Below are 17,485 nucleotides of genomic sequence, written 5' to 3' on the forward strand. Positions count from 1 at the left end.
AAAAAAAACTCAAATCTCTAAAACTGTTGAAAATACGTTAAACATTAATGGAACCTTTTTGAAAGAGCGCCTCACAAACTGTCTTTTACTAATTGAGTTTCATCAGGAATTCCCATCCTTTAAAAAGTTACAAGCGAAAATGTGAAAATCAACGCGACTGTCGCAGGTTGAACAGCTCAAATCTTGAAAACTGGTGAAAATACGTTAAAAATTAATGGAGCCTTCTTGAAAGAGCGCCTCGCAAACTGTCTTTTACTGATTGAGTTTTATCAGGAATTCCTAGCGTTTAAAAAGTTACTATCAAAAATATGAAAACAAACGCGAAAATTTGCTAAAAATTAATGGGGCTTTTTTGAAAGAGCGTCTCAGAAGTTGTCTTTTACTAATTGACTTTCATCAGGAATGACTAACCTTTAAAAAGTTTGAAGCCAAAACATGAAAACTAATGCGATTGCCGAAGGGTGCACAGCTCCAATCTCAAAAACTGTTAAAAATACGTAAAAAATTAATGGGACGATTTTGAAAGAGCGCCTCACAAGCTGTCTTTTGCTAATTAAGTTTCGTCAGGAATTTCTAACCCTTAAAAAGTTGGAAGCCAAAGAAAAAAAACGAACGCGAATGCCGAAGGGTGAACACCTCAAATCTCGAAAACTGTTGAAAATAATTTAAAAATTGATGGGGCCTTTTTGAAAGAGCGCCTTACAAGCTGTCTTTTAATAATCGAGTTTCATCAGGAATGCGTAACCTTTAAAAAGTTTGAAGCCAAAACACGAAAACTAACGCGATTGCTGAAGATTGCGCAGCTTAAATTTCGAAAACTGTTGAAAATATGTACGTTAAAAATTAATGGGGCCATTTTGAAAGAGCGCCTCACAAGCTGTCTTTTACTAATTGAGTTACGTCAGGCATTCCTAACCTTTAAAAAGTTTAAAGCCAAAATATGGAAACGAACACGATTGCCGAAGGTTGAACAGCTCAAATCTCTAACTGTTGAAAATACGTTAAAAATTAGTGGAGCCTTTTTGAAAAAGCGTCTCACAAACTGTCTTTTACTAATTGAGTTTCATCAGGAATGCCGAACCTTTAAAAAATTTGAAGCCAAAACCTGAAAACTAATGCCATTGCCAAAGGTTGCACAGCTCCAATCTCAAAAACTGTTGAAAACACGTAAAAAAATGAATGGTACCATTTTGAAAGAGCGCCTCACAAGCTGTCTCTTGCAAATTAAGTTTCATTAGGAATTCCTAACCTTTCAAAAGTTTGAAGCCAAAATATGGACATAAACGCGATTGCTGAAGGTTGCACAGCTCAAATCTCAAAAGCATACATTTTCCTGTCAGGATATTGTTAAAAACATATTTGGTATTTGCTTGACTTGCTTGTATTGAAGCGAATCATTTTAACAAAATTTGCAGTTTTTGATCAGGGGGGGAGTGATTAAATAAGAGATAAATTCGCTAAAATATAGAAAAAAAAGTTCCTAGAAAAACACTTGCACGACTTACTAGTACTTAGTTTGCCTTTTAAGAGTAAATATTTTGAAAACTGGTAGGTAAGGAAAAATAACTAAATATAAAATACATTTAGATATACTCATGCAACCAGAATATGCAAAAATATACAGGGTGTTGTATTTAAATCTTACTTGGGTGCTGTATATTTTCGTTGAACCACCTTGTATACTTTCATTTGACATGAAAAATTGCTCAACAAGGAAAAGAAGCGAATTTTTGTGAAACGTTTGCTCAATGTTTTTTAGAAATTATTCCTACTTAAACACAACACTGTATAAATCAATGGTTTAGAAGAAAACATTTTGTTATAAACGACTCGAATTCATCGTGCTCATTTTTTACTGTTCAAGAACAATTTAAAATTGAAGATAATTTCAATTTTAAATTGTTAATTATTGAAGATAATTGAAATTTTAATTAAACTAAGTACTCACTCTGAATGGATGGCGTGTCGATGCTTGTTTCCACGTGGGCTCCTCTTCATCCTATGATCTATTAACGTATCGTTGTAATGCTCTTGAGATTTCACCTGTTGAAATACAGCGGCCAAGCCGAGCAACTGAAAATAATCGAAAAAGAAGAATAAAGAATTTTGATAACTGCAAAAACCGAGCCATAAATCTTGTGGGGTTTAGCGAACGAAAAATGGTACACGTAATAATTAAGTTATAACAGTATCAGAGACACAATCAAAATCATTAATAAAGCTTACAAACGAGCCGCTAGATTTGCAGAATTCCGGTATCTTCCAATCGGATCTTCATTGTGAAGCAGTCGGGGTTTAGAGTTACGGGCCCGTACAGATGCAGAAGCACGATAGTCTGTTAACATCTTCATTTTACAAATGCGTGACAGCAATTTCTTCTGTAGTTCGTTTTGGAGTTGCCGCATTTCACGAAACGCAATCCGCATCAAGTGGAAATAATGCGTAAAAAATTATGTTAATGAAACACTTGCGCCAAATAATTTACTTTGGATGTTGTGAATGCATTATTTTATTCGTGGATGATGCAAAAGTCCGTTTACATTAAACCTTGTTTTTGATTGTAGACATACATATTTCAATCATTGAGATATTACAGTTTAATTACTCGAGCAGCGTCTGCGATTTTATTTGGTTCAAACACCACGTGCCAGAATCGAATTCCATCCGAACGAAATCGCTGTAATAATTTTCCACATTTGATTTCGAAAATACCGTGCATAACGCACTGGGCTCAGTTATGATTGAGTCCAATACTGGAATGCGAAAAATAAATATTTACTTTCAGAATCAAGTTATTACTTTATTAGCATTCCTATCTGGAAAAAACCACGCTCAGAATTCCATGAAAATATTTTCCTGAATCCCAAACAAGAAAATTAATCTTAAGTTAAAAAAAACAAACAAAGAGTTTGGAGTTAAAGAAACCATTTAGAGTGAAAGAGTTAGACGATTCGAATAGTTTGTTCTTCGATCCAAAAATTCAATAGTTGCTCAACCCAAAGACGATGTTTGGGCTTTGAGCAAGGAAATATAATTCTAACTAAGACAAGAAATCAAACTGGAAAATGGGTGAAAAAGTTGTTGTTAGATTAGAAAAATGATGGATTTGCTTACCGCGACAAGGGCTTGGAAACAATGTGCAATTAGCATAGTAGCCAGTGCAGGCGGTGGTGATTTTCGTGGGGGGGAGCACCGGCCCCCGCTCCTGAAGTCTTATCCACTTCTTACTGTTCCAGGCCACTATATGGCCACATTGATTGGAAATTTTCATTTAACATTCTGGGCAGAAGTGCGTCTTGTGTGATATCTGGAAAAAATGCGTTTTATTACCTAACATAGAAGAGAATCATTTTTTTGCAATAGTCACTACCTACACAAAGCAAAAATGACGCATCTTCATTCTAATGGAAAAATGAAAATGTTCATGCAGGAGCTGAGTGAAAGCCTCCAAAGTTTGATTTAAAAAATAGTTCTCAACTTCGGAACGGTTGTTGCTTGGAATGCAACCAGACACCCTTTTTAAGGAGCTTTCATGTTGTTCTCTTTAGTTTGCGTTGGGGCTGAAGAGCTTGTTGCAGCATAACATTAAACAGGTTTCAAAACATTGATGTTTTTATGCAAAACTGAAAATTATTCTTGTTAAGTGGCGCCCAATCCGCTGAGGACACCACGGGGGTTTTCAGTACAGCATTCTCAATTTTTGCCTGAAACTGCCCATAGAATGCAGATTTTCCTTGCCAATAACATGAACTGGTCCTGGCGAGAACCTTTGCGGGAATGACACTGCTTGAAAAACGACTAAATCCCACCAACGATTTCGTGTCATTTTCGACGAAATTCTGCATTGAATTCTCCATAAAATATACATTCTTCCATATACAAATCGTGAAATTTTGTCCAAGTTGACTCCACAGTCCAAACTAAGCACCATGAGTTAAATCTTCATTCTTAAACCTATGTTTCTGCCGAAGTTGTGCCGAACCCTTCGAACACAGTGCTGGACTTTTCAGCTCGTTGTAATCAAGTTTTTCTCTAATTCTAGAATTCTAATTTCTCTAGGATTTTCCACAATTCCAGGAAATCGAGTTTTTGTTTTTCCACCCCAAGATCATAAAATGTTACTATTGAAGTGGCGCCCAGGCCTTTGAACACGACACTATTTTGGGCGTGACCAAAATCTGTTAATTATCACCACTTGAGTTCAAAAATTGCCTCACCCGGAAGGTTTAGCATCACTTTCTAACTCAAAATTCGGACTTTAAAGTCGACAAACGCTGGAAAGTTTGTCTTGTCAACGCTACCAAAATAAGTCATTCAATAGTGAGTGAAAGCATCCGAAACAGTCCCGTGTTCAAATGTATAAAATTTCAAATATGGTCTGTTTTGCCAGTTGTCCATTTCGCAAGGTTTTTCATTTAGGAAAAGTTGAAAAAAGTCTTCATTGAAAAGGGCACCAGCACGGCCGTCCCGCTCTCCAGATTTGAATCCCATGGATTTACGCATTAGCGTCTATTTAAACAGAGGCATTCATTCGAATCTAATTAAAAACCAACATAATTAATTGAGTGGATAACATTCTTTTTGTTGAACCCAAATAGACAAATTGCGGAATATTTGAAATTTATCCGCAGCTAATTTAAGGTGGTTTTAGAATTGTTCTTGATTGTGTTTTATACTTTGGTACTTTTTAAGTTATTACGATGTACATACTTGCTTCAATTCTTCTGACTTTATCGTCTCCAAAAAGATTCTTCAACTAAGTTCCACAACTTAAAACCAAACAAGAAACTACCAGAACTTAGAGCAGACTGACTGATTTTCGAATGAAAAACAAAATCATTCCCAAAACGTTGGAGAAATAAATATAACAATTTGTAACAGATGAGGAATATTCGAATCTGAAGCACTAAAATACACCAAAACACAAGCGATTCTAGTGCATGAGGAAAAACTGTAGAGCAGCAAGACCAATTGACAGCAAGACGATTATTGGGTACGGCAAACAGATCACATGTTAAATACACAAAATTGATCCAAAGACTACGCGATATATATATAAATAATCTTTATTTCCTATAGAAAAAGGCTATCGACCCAATCGGTCTTTCTGCCCTTGAGTAGTACATATATGTCTTAGCCTAGCTTATTCTAAAATTAAGTCCTATTCCTAACACTGGTATAATTCAATCAGTGATAAAAAAAAAAAGAAAAAAAATTCCCGGCCCACAAAACAAACAGGTCTTAGTCGTTAGTTCAGTTGCGTTTGTAGGTGTTCTAGTAAAGTATTTGTTGGGGTACGAAAACGGGAATGTTAGACTACGCGATTTGCACATGAAACTTCAATTATCGCTCACTTCTTTTCCCTAATAATCGTAATAAAAATATATACGCAAATTCTAAACAGATACGAAAGAAAAAGAACCATGTTCGCCTTGATGCAGAGATAAAAATCTATAAAATCGCTAAATTATGATTATTTATATCAGTGTTATTAAAATCAAGTAAGACTTTGGATATCGAAAAATTGAAAATTTCGGAACAGTAGATAAGAATCGGTAACAAATAGCAAAACATAATTTAAACTAGATTAAGATAAATATTTAAGTACCTACAACAAACTCTAGTTTAACGAAATGAAAATTATTCCCACAGCGAGCGTTTAACTGGGTGTTTAAAGCTTTCAAGCCACTTAGAATATTAAAGCAAGTCCATCGCTATGGACTTAAAATCCTGACAGCTACTAATGACTTCTACACTTCGGCATTAGTCGTAATAATTTCGGATAATTAATCATCAGACTAAGCAGCTGATAATCCCATTATACCGGGTAAGTTTCCTATGTGGAACACCTCATTGAGCGAAGAAGTAGGTGGTAGTCATCTTGAATATCTGCTACAACGATTTAAATTGATTGTAAGCAATTTGTCTTTGAAAGCTTGATTTTTTTCGTTAAAATCCCATGGATCTCAAAGCATGTTTTTCTCATCGAATGTAAAACTGTATACAAACTAATTGACGAATACCTGTTTTACACAGAAGCTCACAACTCACTGAGTAATCTACACGGGACCACCTATTTCCACAAATAGCCGATACTTTCTCACCCAAAATATGATTTTTCAGTTTGTGCTGATGAATCATTAAACAACATGATTAATTGGATTTGATACCATCGATTTCAGGAAGTATATTGAGCCATTTCCATGTCCATTCAGCAAAATTCCGCTTATCAGCTGGTGAGATTCAGTTTTATGACTATTTACGGAGTTTCTTAGCAAATCTATTACCCAATTTGCCTACAGATTATCTAATTGGACGTGAAATGTTGACATATTTTGTTTGTTTTATTTTTGGTTTAGTTTTGAACAATGATTTACGATGTGTATTTAATAGATATTGGTATTTCTTCCATATAAAACCCAGATTTTTCATTAGAAAAAAAGTGGTTTAGTTCTAATGGTTCCTTTTAATTTTAAGTCGTCTTCCATATAGCTTTTCCGAGTCATTTATTAGATTTTCTCTATGTGTTCTCTTTATAGATCTAAAAGCATCAATAATTTTGCTCTGTCGACTCTTTATGTCAGGTCTTCTAATACTTTTGCACTAGCCGGATTTATTTTGGATCCTTTATTCTCTTTTTGATGTTCCTATTAAACTTACTCTATCTATTCTATTCTATTTTTTTCCAATATTATACAGCTTAAATTCGCGATTTTTCATTAGTAAAAACGTGCCCTAGTTTCCGTCTGCGAATAGTAATTGTATATATTTTTCTGGTTCATTGATCTTAAGATTCGTATTTAATATGACTTTTTCATTTGTTGGATTTCCTACATGTCTTGCATTTATCGATCTAACAGGATCAATGCACTTTTCCGTCCGTTTTTTCTGTGTTTTTGCTTCCAAATCCTTTGGGTTTTAACACTTTTGCACTAGCTGAATTTGCTTTACATCTTTGATTCCTTTTTTGATGTTCCTATTAATCTTCCGCTATCTGTTATTTTTCATTTTGTTCCCGGTAACTCTTAAAGTATTTTTTGAAAAGAAATCAGTTTAATTTTCCGATTTTTCATTAGTAAAAAAATTGCATCAGTTTCTATCAGCGAATCGTAATTTTATATGTTTTTCTGGCTCATTAATCTTACGTTTCCCGTTCCATATAACCTTTTCAGAGTTATTTGTTGGATTTCTCCCTGTGTTGCCTTTATAAATCCAGCAGCCTCAATAATTTTCCTCTATCGGCTCTTTCTCTTGTTTTTTTTCGAAATACTCGATCAATGCACTTTTCCGTCCGTTTTTTCTGTGTTTTTGCTTCCAAATCCTTTGGGTTTTAACATTTTCGCACTGGCCGAATTTGCTTTCCATCTTTGATTCTCTTTTGATGTTCTTATTAATCTTCCCCTATCCGTTAATTTTTTTCTTTTTCCGGTTCTTTTTGGTAACTCTTCAATTATTTTTTGAAAAGAAATCAATTTAAATTTCCTATTTTTCATTAGTAAAAAAATAGCTCAGTTTCCACCCGCGAATCGTAATTTTATATATTTTTCTGGCTCATTAATCTTACGTTTCCCGCTTCATATAACCTTTTCAGTCATTTGTTGAATTTCCTCCCTGTGTTGCCTTTATAGATCTGAAAGTTTCAATAATTTTTCTGTCGGCATTTTCTGTTATGTTTTTTTAATCTAATCCTCTGTCTTCTAACACTTTTTCACTAGCCGAATTTGCTTTACATCTTTGATTCTCTTTTAGATGTTCCCATTAATCTTCCTCTATTTGTTAATTCTTTTAATGTTCTCTCTTGTTACTCTTCTATTATTTTTCAATATAAATCACTTTAAATTTCCGATTGTTCATTAGCAAAAAAGTGGCTCAGTTCTTATCTGTGCGAATGGTAATTGTGTATATTTTTCTGACCTTTTAATTGTAAGTTTCGACTTCTGTATAACTTTTTCCGAGTCATTTGTTACGTTTACTCCACGTGTTGTCTTTATAGATCCGACAGCCTCAATCATTTTTCTCTGTCGCATCCTTCTCTGATTTGTTTTCGAAATCCTCTGGTTTTTAACACTTTTGCACTAGCTGGATTTGTTTTACATCTATGATTCTCTTTTTGATGTTCCTAATAATCTTCCTCCATCGGTTAATTTTCCTCCTGTTCTTTCTGGTAACTCTTCAATTCTTTTTTTAAAAGAAATGAATTTAAATTTACGATTTTGAATAGTGAAAAAATGCCACAGTTTCCATCAGCAAATCGTAATTTTATATATTTTTTTAGCTCATTATCTTACGTTTCCCGTTTCTTATAACTTGTTCAGAGTTGAATTTCCTCCCTGTGTTGCCTTTATAGATATTAGGCTCAATAATTTTACTGCCGGTTCTTTCTGTGATGTTTTTTTAAATCCTCTGTCTTCTAACACTTTTTCACCAGCCGAATTAATTTTTTTTACATCTTTGATTCTCTTTTTGATTTTCCCATTAATCTTCCTCTGTTAATCCTTTTAATGCTCTCTCTGGTTACTCTTCTATTATTTTTCTAATATAAATCACTTTAAATTTTCGATTGTTTATTAGCAAAAAAGTGGTTCGGTTCTCATCTGGGCGAATGGTAATTGTATATATTTTTCTGGCCTTCTAAGTGTAAGTTTTACCTTCTATATAACTTTTCCCGAGCCATTTGTTACATTTCCTCCATGTGTTGTCTTTATAGGTGCAGCAGCCTCAATAATTTTTCTCCGACGGTTCTTTCTGTGATTTCGTTTCGAAATCCTCTGGTTTTGAACACTTTTGCACTGGCCGAATTTGCTTTGTACCTTTGATTCTCTTTTTGATGTTCCTATTAATCTTCCTTTATCCGTTAATTATTTTCATGTTCTTTCTGATAACTCTTCTATTATTTTTTGGTTAGAAATCAGTGTAAATTTACCATTTTTTATTAGTTCAAAAATTGCCTCAGTTTCCACCAGCGAATCGTAATTTCATATTTTTCTGGCTCATTAATCCCACGTTTCCCGTTTCATATAACTTTTTCAGAGTCATTTGTTGGATTTCCTGCCTGTGTTGCCTATATAGATCTGAAAGTCTCAATAATTTGTCTGCCGATGGTTTCTGTGATGGTTTTCTTTAATCCTCTGTCTTCTAACACTTTTTCACTAGCCGGATTTGCTTTACATCTTTGATTCTCTTTTTGATGTTCCCATTAATCTTCCTCTATCTGTTAATCCTTTTAGTGGTCTCTCTGGTAACTCTTCTATTATTTTTTCAATATAAATTACTTTAAATTTCCGATTATTCATTAGCAATAAAGTGTTCTCATCTGTGCGAATGGTATTTGTGTATATTTTTATGGTATTGTGTATAATTTAATGTATATTATTTTAAGTGTAAGTTTTGCCTTCTGTATAACTTTTCCCGAGTCATTTGTTACATTTCCTCCACGTGTCTTTATAGATCCGACAGCCTCAATCATTTTTCTCTGTCGGTTCTTTCTCTGTTTTGTTTTCAAAATCCTCTGGTTTTTAACACTTTTCCACTAGCTGCATTTGCTTTACATCTTTGAGTCTCTTTTTGATGTTCCTAATAATCTTCCTCCGTCCGTTAATTTTCTTCCTGTTCTTTCTGCTAATTCTTCAATTATTTTCTGAAAAGAAATCAATCTCTGGTAACTCTTCTATCATTTTATCAGCATAAATCAGTTTAAATTCCCGATTTTTCATTGGTAAAAAAGTTCGTCAGTTTCCATCTGCGAATAGTAATTGTATATATTTTTCTAGTTCATTATTCTTCAGTTTCGCTCTCCATGTAACGTTTTCAGAGTAATTTGCTAGATTTCCTGCCAGTGTTGCCTTTATAGATCTAACAGCCCTGCATAAATTTTTTGTACTGTGGCATCTTTCTGTTTTTTTTTCAAAACCCTCTGCTCTCCAACACTTTTGAATTCGTCATCTTTGGCTTTCTAATGTTTTTATTAATCTGTCCTCATCCTTGCTCTTATATGTTTTCCCTGGTTATTTCTAATAATCTAATAAATGAGTTAAAATTCTAGCTCTATCTAGTCAAACGATATAAAATTAATTCATAAGATACTTTCGTAACACATTCATCAATCTCTAGTAAAACCTCAGCTTGAAACGTTCAATTCCTTCCTACATATTTTCTAGTAAGTATGTAGATGATACTCAAGTCATTCAGTCTCTTTCTTGCTACATTTTTTGGCAGCCAAAATATTAGTATTTGTAAAATTGTACTCATCTTATCTCAGTCACTTCGATTGTGATAACACAGATCGATCTATTTGGTGTTGTTTACAAATACTAATTATCCTACTTTATCCAGATTAAAGTCATATTTATGTGTTGATTTAAGGGCGATGTGATCAACTTTGCTGAGATTCTAATAGCGATTCTGTAGTTTTAGATGCTCGGTTCTGCCGATCATCACTGATAGCATTTTCAAAAAATTTTGTTTTTCGAGTAGGTGAATCAGATGTATGCTTAAACTTGACTAAACGCGTGTATTTAAAGTAAATTAGGTAAAGTTCCACCTTAATCCCTTTAGTTGCCGAGACTTGAACATCAAAAAACTGTTTTCTGCTTACCCCAATAATGTCTAATTGTCTAAGTAGTGTGGTATTTTAATATGTACTTACTCATTCGGATAGACTACTCCAATCATATCCAGAAACAAAGTGAATTCACAATGAGTATGAGAGGAGCACATATTAAAACGAGTATCTTCGGCGGCATTCAAATCGAAATTCGTGTTAAAGTGGAGCAAGCGGAATGTTTCACTAATTTCCGCAGGATAGGCTACCTGCTATTATAATCCGGAAAATTTAACACCCACGCTACGAATTTGCTGATTGGTTGGGAAACGCCACCCACTTGTTGATTCGCCAACTTTAAGCGCTGCAATTTGCTGAATCGGAGGGGACAGGAAGTCCGACTTTTCCAGGACAGGTCACAAAATTTGTCCAAATATCCCTTCAAACGGGAGCTTATTATGGTGTTAAACTGTTTGTCATTTGTTTAGCGATTTCACATTCTGGAATTGCTCCTCGCAAGAAAGGAGGTTGGTTAAAATTCGGGCAATATCAACAGTCCAGTTCCAGTAAAAAACGAATTCGATCGTTTCGAAATAAATTAATTACTTGGCAATAATATTTACCTTCGCAAATATTTTTACGCATATATCCTGTACGTAAACGAATCTAAAAATATGAATATTTCATTCACCTTGCCGGTGGGTAAACACTTCGACAAAGGTATTTTCAAATAATCACTGACTAATGACCAGTATCCATTAACTGATCGCTTATTTCACCGATCGAATGGATCTGAAGAATATTGAGGTCGCCACTTACTTGTGAATTGGGATTATTTTTTCGCTGAATTTTTTCGAATTTTTGTTCGGATGTATACGTAAATTTGATTGATTGGAACATTCGACAATACAGGTTTGAAAACTCTTGAAATTACGCTCGCAGTTTTCAGAAATTTTCGAAAATTTGAATGCATAATTACCACAGAACTATTCAACATTTCTCTGTTAATGGCAATCGTATACATTTACCTTTAATCTTGTTTTTTCCTAAAAGCGTTTCTCGAGCATTTTGTTAGCTTTCCTATACTATTTGCGTTTGCTATTTACATCCGTTCTCTTTATAACTCCAGCAACTTCAATTTTTTTTTTGTGACCGTTCATTTTTTTTTTGGTACTTTCATTCATTCGAAATCCTCTAATATTTGAGTCTTTCCATTTTTCTTTTAATCTCCTGCTATTTGTTCTCATTTTTGTCCTACGTTCTCCTCTTTTCCATTAACTAAAGCATTTCACTTGTCGACTTGTGTTTGAGATTTTTTTCGACTAAGGAAATTCGAATGTCTGGACCATTCAAAGATTCGAATACAATAATTGTTTATTAAGTATTTTTTTTTAACAAAATCCTTGAAACTGGTGAGTTTTGCGGGCCCCACCTCTGATTATGGATGCAAGGCAGTCGTGATTACGAAACGTCAGGAGGACATTTTCAGGAAAACTCACCAGTTTCACGCAATAACAATAAACTTCCAAGTAAATTTATTTTGAATTATTTTTTTACGAATTCGGGAAGACAATTGAGTGACTTTTCATGTTGATTTATCCACACTGAAAATGTAAAAAATTCTCAGAAGAAACACTGTGACAAAAAAACCAAATATGTTCTGTTAACTACACGAATGCTCATTCAAATAAAAACTTATTTGAAAAAGTTCAACTTTGAATCGTAAATATCGAAATTTAAAATGCCTAATTTAGTTTGATAATTTGTTAATTAAAGCTCAAGTGCACTTAAATTTAATCAGGGAAAAACACAAATCATTATTAGCAGCGCATGCAACTATAAGAACGCTTCTTTTTTTGGTATAACAGTTTAACTAGAGATATAAAGGAACTAACGGTTTTTTGCTCTTTAAACATGTTCCTCCCTCTGTTTCTTGACTCAAAATGCACATTTCTTTGCACAATCTTCGAACGATTTTACACTAGCCATGTTTTCGTTGCTTTTTCTATCTTTTTTTAAATTTTGCTCTTAATCTGCTTCTATCTTTTCTCCTTTTTGTCGTCCTAATTTAATTTCACAATTTTCAGTCAGAGAACTATTCAGGAGAAAATTTCAGAAAATCTTATAAAGGAATTCATGGTTTTTAGCTCCTTCAACCTCTTCCTTCTTCTGTTTCTTGGCTCAAAATGCACATTGCTTTGCGAAATCTTCGAACGGTTTTACACTAGCCATGTTTTCGTTGCTTTTTCTATCTTTTTTTAAATTTTTGTCTTTGTCTCCCTCGATCTGTTGTCATTTTTGTTCTAATTTAAGTTGATTTTTTTCTATTTAAAGCTTAAAGTGCATTTACATTTAGTAAGGTAAAAACACAAATCTTTATTAGCAGTGTATGGAACTATTCAGGAGACCATTTACCAAAATTATTTATGAAATTGTGAAAATAAGAACGTTTCTAGATTGACCAAATCTTGTCAATTTGGATTGGAATTTTCTTGTATGAAAGCTCAAGGCGAGAGATAAAGAAATTAAGGATTTTTTGCTCTTTAAACCTCTTCCTCCATCTGTTTCTTGACTCAAAATGTGCAATATTCGAAAGGTTTTACACTAGCCATGTTTTCGTTGCTTTTTATATCTTTCGTTTATTTCTCTCTTCTTTCTCTCATCGCTATCTGTTCTCATGTTTGTCCCACATTCTCCTTTTTCCATTAACTGAAGCTTTTCACTTGCCGACTTTTGTCGTATGTCCGTTGTTCAGTTGCTTTTTTTCTGCTGTCTTATTTGGTATTTATTGTTCCTTTGGTATTTTGTTTGCTGAGAAGTTTACATTTTCTTTACCATTCCCTTTAAGGTCAATTCGAAATGTTTGTCTAATTTTTTATTATCTTTCTTCTATTAGAAGTGCATTTAAGTGCATCTCAGCGAACTTTTCAGGAGAAATTTATATACACTTGAAGAAAATGATTTATGAAATCTTGAAAACAAGAACTTTTCTAGTTTGACGAGATTTTGCCAATTTGCATTGGAATTTTCTTGTATCAAAGTTCAACTTCCTCTGTCTGTTTCTTGACTCAAAATTCACGTTTTATAGTTTATGCGCTGCCTTTCAAACACCATCTTTTTCCCTTCCTTTGATTAGTGTTATTATCTGTTTGATGAATTATATTTAAATACTCGCCGACATTTGCACGACATCAATGTCCCTTTTGTTTACATCGGCTAAAATTTTCTCAAAAGCGCTTAAAGAATTAAATTAGATCAATTCATCAATTGAACGGTTAAAATCTTCAATATATTTAGTGAAAAAGTTCGGTTATTGGCTTTTCGCCTTTCTTGCTCAATTTCCGTTCAAAGTAAACTGTTTGCAAACTGGAACCTTCAAGTTTACATAATTATTAAACGGTTGGCACAGCCGGTGGTCCAGCCAAAAATTAATAAGAGTAAGCAAATGGCTGCATAATCGATGGCTAAAATATGCCATCAAATCGGCAAGGTAATCAATTGCTGATTAATGTTTTTATTTTTATCGAGGCTAGACGTTTTCCTACCTTAGCCGATATTTTTAGTCCCATTAGTGTCAGCTTGAGACGAAACAGAAATAGAATTCTACTCAAATAATCAAATAAGGGTTGGAGTGAACATTTGGCTTCTAAAAGGCCCTGTTTGTAAACCATTTTCAGTTAGTTTAATAAAGTTAGCGGCTGAAGGAAGGTTTCTTAACAGATATCGGGTGATTCATTGGCACTAGACGTTTTTTTTCTAAACAAACTCCTGGCTTTTGAGGCCAAACAGTTTACTTTCGATATGGTTTTATGATAAATGAAGCGCACATAAAACACACGAATCAAATCGACTGACATAGTTTCTGGATGATGAATTCTTGCCATCACTTCCAACAATATCGCATGAGAAAAAGACCGCCGACTTCATTAATAAATGTTACTGCTGCTGTTGCAATTAAAATTAGAACCTGAATTTAAATATAGTAGATACATTGTATTTTTAGCCGAACTTCGACGTATCTACGTGAAAACTCAGGTATTTTCATGCGATTTACAAAAAGTATATACGGCAAATGTTTATGCTGACCATAAAATATGCGGTAAAGGTATGTAAACTGGAGGAAAATATATCGGATCGGTGGCGACTGATAAATGCCTACCAGAAAGTTGCTCGACATTGAGGTGCTTAAAAACTTCAGTCAAATAATTAGGCAGCAACGTTATAGGAACGACAAGGAATGTTAAATGTACGTCAGGAATTGATCATGAGGTTTCTAAATTGGTCGGGTTTAGATCACCAATTGGCTATGAAATCTAATATAAGGTGCAAGGTTGCACTCGGAGTGCAATTTCAGACATTACTCTGGACTAAATCGACCATTAATCATAGCAGTAATTGCAAGGCTTCTTAAGCAATCGGCTTAAACCACATGAAACTATTAGTGTATAGGAACTTTCTATTTTTTTTTTATTTAGTTAACGTTACAGTACTAAATTGCAACATTTTGCTGGTTACTTTTTATTCACATTTGTCTACTGCTTCAGCTTCTAAAAACGTCAACAGACTTATAGGTCAAATCACAATTAAGACAACCTTCTAAATCTTATAAAGCCTTCAATTTAGAGCTCGAGTTCAAATATACAGGCTGACAGAAAGCCGAGTTATTTACTAGGAAAAACTTGTTGAAAATGTCATTTTTTCAGTTCCTTGTCTGGTTGGCTTCAAAAATTTCACTAAAGTTCCTATGTATGTTTGTGCTTGCAAATTCAATTGTTAGTTATTACCAGTATTTCAGATGCACATGCCCTACCAAATTTTCAAACTGGTTTAAAAAGCAAAAAAAAACAGAAGTGTGAAGAAGCGGGTCAAAATCTCTGTGGTACTATAATGAATTAAATTAAATTAATTAATTATTTAATTAATTAATTAAATCAGGCAACAACTTGAAATGTTTCCTTCCTTAGGAAGGCATTTGAGTAAACATTCTGAAAGTTTCACAGAAATCGGTCAGATTGCAGATCTTTTGCAGTTGTAGCAAATGTGGGTTTCAAATTGGTTGCTCTTAATCAAATGTGCTCACGCCTCTAAAAATCCATTTGTGTCCAAAAACACTAAATTTGTTGTGTTTCACAGAATCAGGCCGGATTTTTCAGTTTTTCCAATTTTGCATTTATGAGTCTTAAATTAGATGTTCTTAACTTGCTGATTTTTATTCACTGGTATTTTTCGCAATAATAATTTTCTCGTGTTGAGGTGTTTTGTGTCGTGAAACGTGAAATTTGCCATTGGAAATATTGCCGTGCGAAAGGGCACTTTCTACAAAAATATCAACAATAAACAAACTGAAATCGAACTGCCAAGTAAAGCATAAATCATCGAAAGGTCGAAAAATTAAGTGATTAAATAATCATGTTTATTCTGTAGTTCGGTGTCTCTTTTTCTCGAAGTGAAATTAGGGCTCGGAATCAAACTCGAACAATTCGAGTATTCGAATATTCGAATATTCAAAAAGCGAATAATTATGTGTAGTCATAACTCGAATATTCGAATATCCGAATATTCGAATACTCGAATAATCGAATACTCGAATACACCAACATTATCAAACTCACAAGGTGCAAATATCTTTAGATGCACTTTGTATACTTTTATAAAATAAATGATTCCTATTCTACAACCATATTTACTCTCCTGCAAATGAATCTAAAATTACGTCTCTGTGTTCTGGTGATTCGCGTCATCAACTTTTGCGCGGTGTTACAATCAATGTGCCGACAAAGGCACTTTTTTATCCGTTGCGGCTAGTTGCCAAAAATGGTATGAGATAACGATTTTTCTTCTTGGAAAACGGTGAACGGAGAACGATCACTCAAATAGCTAACAAATATTCGAATATTCGAATACTCGAGTATTAAAATACTCGAATATTCGAATACTCGATTATTCGAATATTCGTTAGATATTCGAGTATTCGAATAATTTTACTATTCGAATAAACCACTAAACGAATATTCGAATTTAAGATTTTTAAAAATTCCGAGCCCTAGTATGAATGTTCAGTTTGCTACCGGCAGTAGATGAAATCAATCAATAATCGCATTCTTAGATAGGAAATATAGAATCATTGTGGCCCTTATGGCAAGTGCGGTAGTTTGTAAGTGTGATAGACTTGAGGATTAATGGGTAGAAAATGGAGGATGGGGCTCCAGCTTGCAGAAATCTGTTAGCTTGAGCTGAGGTTACTTTTCCGACAAGCAACTGAAGTTTTATGGATGCTTTATTTCTCTCTCTTTGCTATGCTGATCTCAAATAAGGTTGGCTTTGGACAGATTTCCTGCTGTTATTAAACACATTTTCTTCTTTCGTTCCAGGTGGCACTACGCAGCTTTCGGTAAGATTAGCATTACTTTGCCCCTGGTTGCCATGTACATGTAGGACGTTTAGTGCCATATCCATCAGCTTATAGGCATATAGCTGAAAATTTCGCTTATAGGTCAATTCACTGCCTCCGCGGGGACTTTTGAACAAATTTATTTCCTAAGTGGAAGGTCGAAATTTGTGTGCAATTTGTGCTTTTAGAAGAGTGATTCCTTTTAACTTTCTACTCCAAAATGTGATTGGAATTGGAACCGACTGCTGTTTTCAAGTACAACATACTTTGGTACAATTGTGGGCAAATTATTGCTTAATCGCAACTAAATAACAGCCGCGTGAGGACTGGAGTCGTTTTTTTCGGTTTTGGCTTACAGATTCAACACGTATCCAAAATAATTTATCATTTCCTTATTGCAAACTGCCATTAAATCAACTCTAGCCTTTCAAAGAGAAGGTGCAATTCATTCAGCATGCTGTTGTTTAGTGGGCATGTTTTCCAAATTGTATAAGTGGCTGACAAATGAGATTTTCGTTCACTCAGACTCATTTGCTAATAGCACGCTATACAGC

The 17,485-nt window shown here is 34.1% G+C and overlaps 1 protein-coding gene across 4 annotated transcripts in view; it reads right to left on the minus strand.

Moving 5' to 3' along the window:
- The window catches only part of LOC109540843, a 145,900-nt gene that overhangs the window by 6,957 nt on the left and 121,458 nt on the right, over positions 1–17,485 (minus strand). For 3 of the 4 annotated variants that reach the window (XM_048670059.1, XM_048670066.1, XM_048670064.1), the window contains exons 3-4: positions 3,115–3,307; positions 1,949–2,073 (exon numbers count right to left, since the gene is read on the minus strand). In XM_048670059.1, the coding sequence (XP_048526016.1) occupies positions 1,949–2,073; positions 3,115–3,150 (161 nt within the window). In that variant the 5' untranslated portion in view covers positions 3,151–3,307. Of the gene's footprint in view, positions 1–1,948; positions 2,074–3,114; positions 3,308–10,645; positions 10,774–17,485 lie in introns of those variants that run through there. The other variant, XM_019909335.2, reaches the window with a different exon arrangement.

The sequence above is a fragment of the Dendroctonus ponderosae genome, unplaced genomic scaffold (assembly GCF_020466585.1).
Source record: "Dendroctonus ponderosae isolate FM_Combo_2020 unplaced genomic scaffold, Dpon_F_20191213v2 Dpon_F_20191213_1, whole genome shotgun sequence".
Lineage (NCBI taxonomy): Eukaryota > Metazoa > Arthropoda > Insecta > Coleoptera > Curculionidae > Dendroctonus > Dendroctonus ponderosae.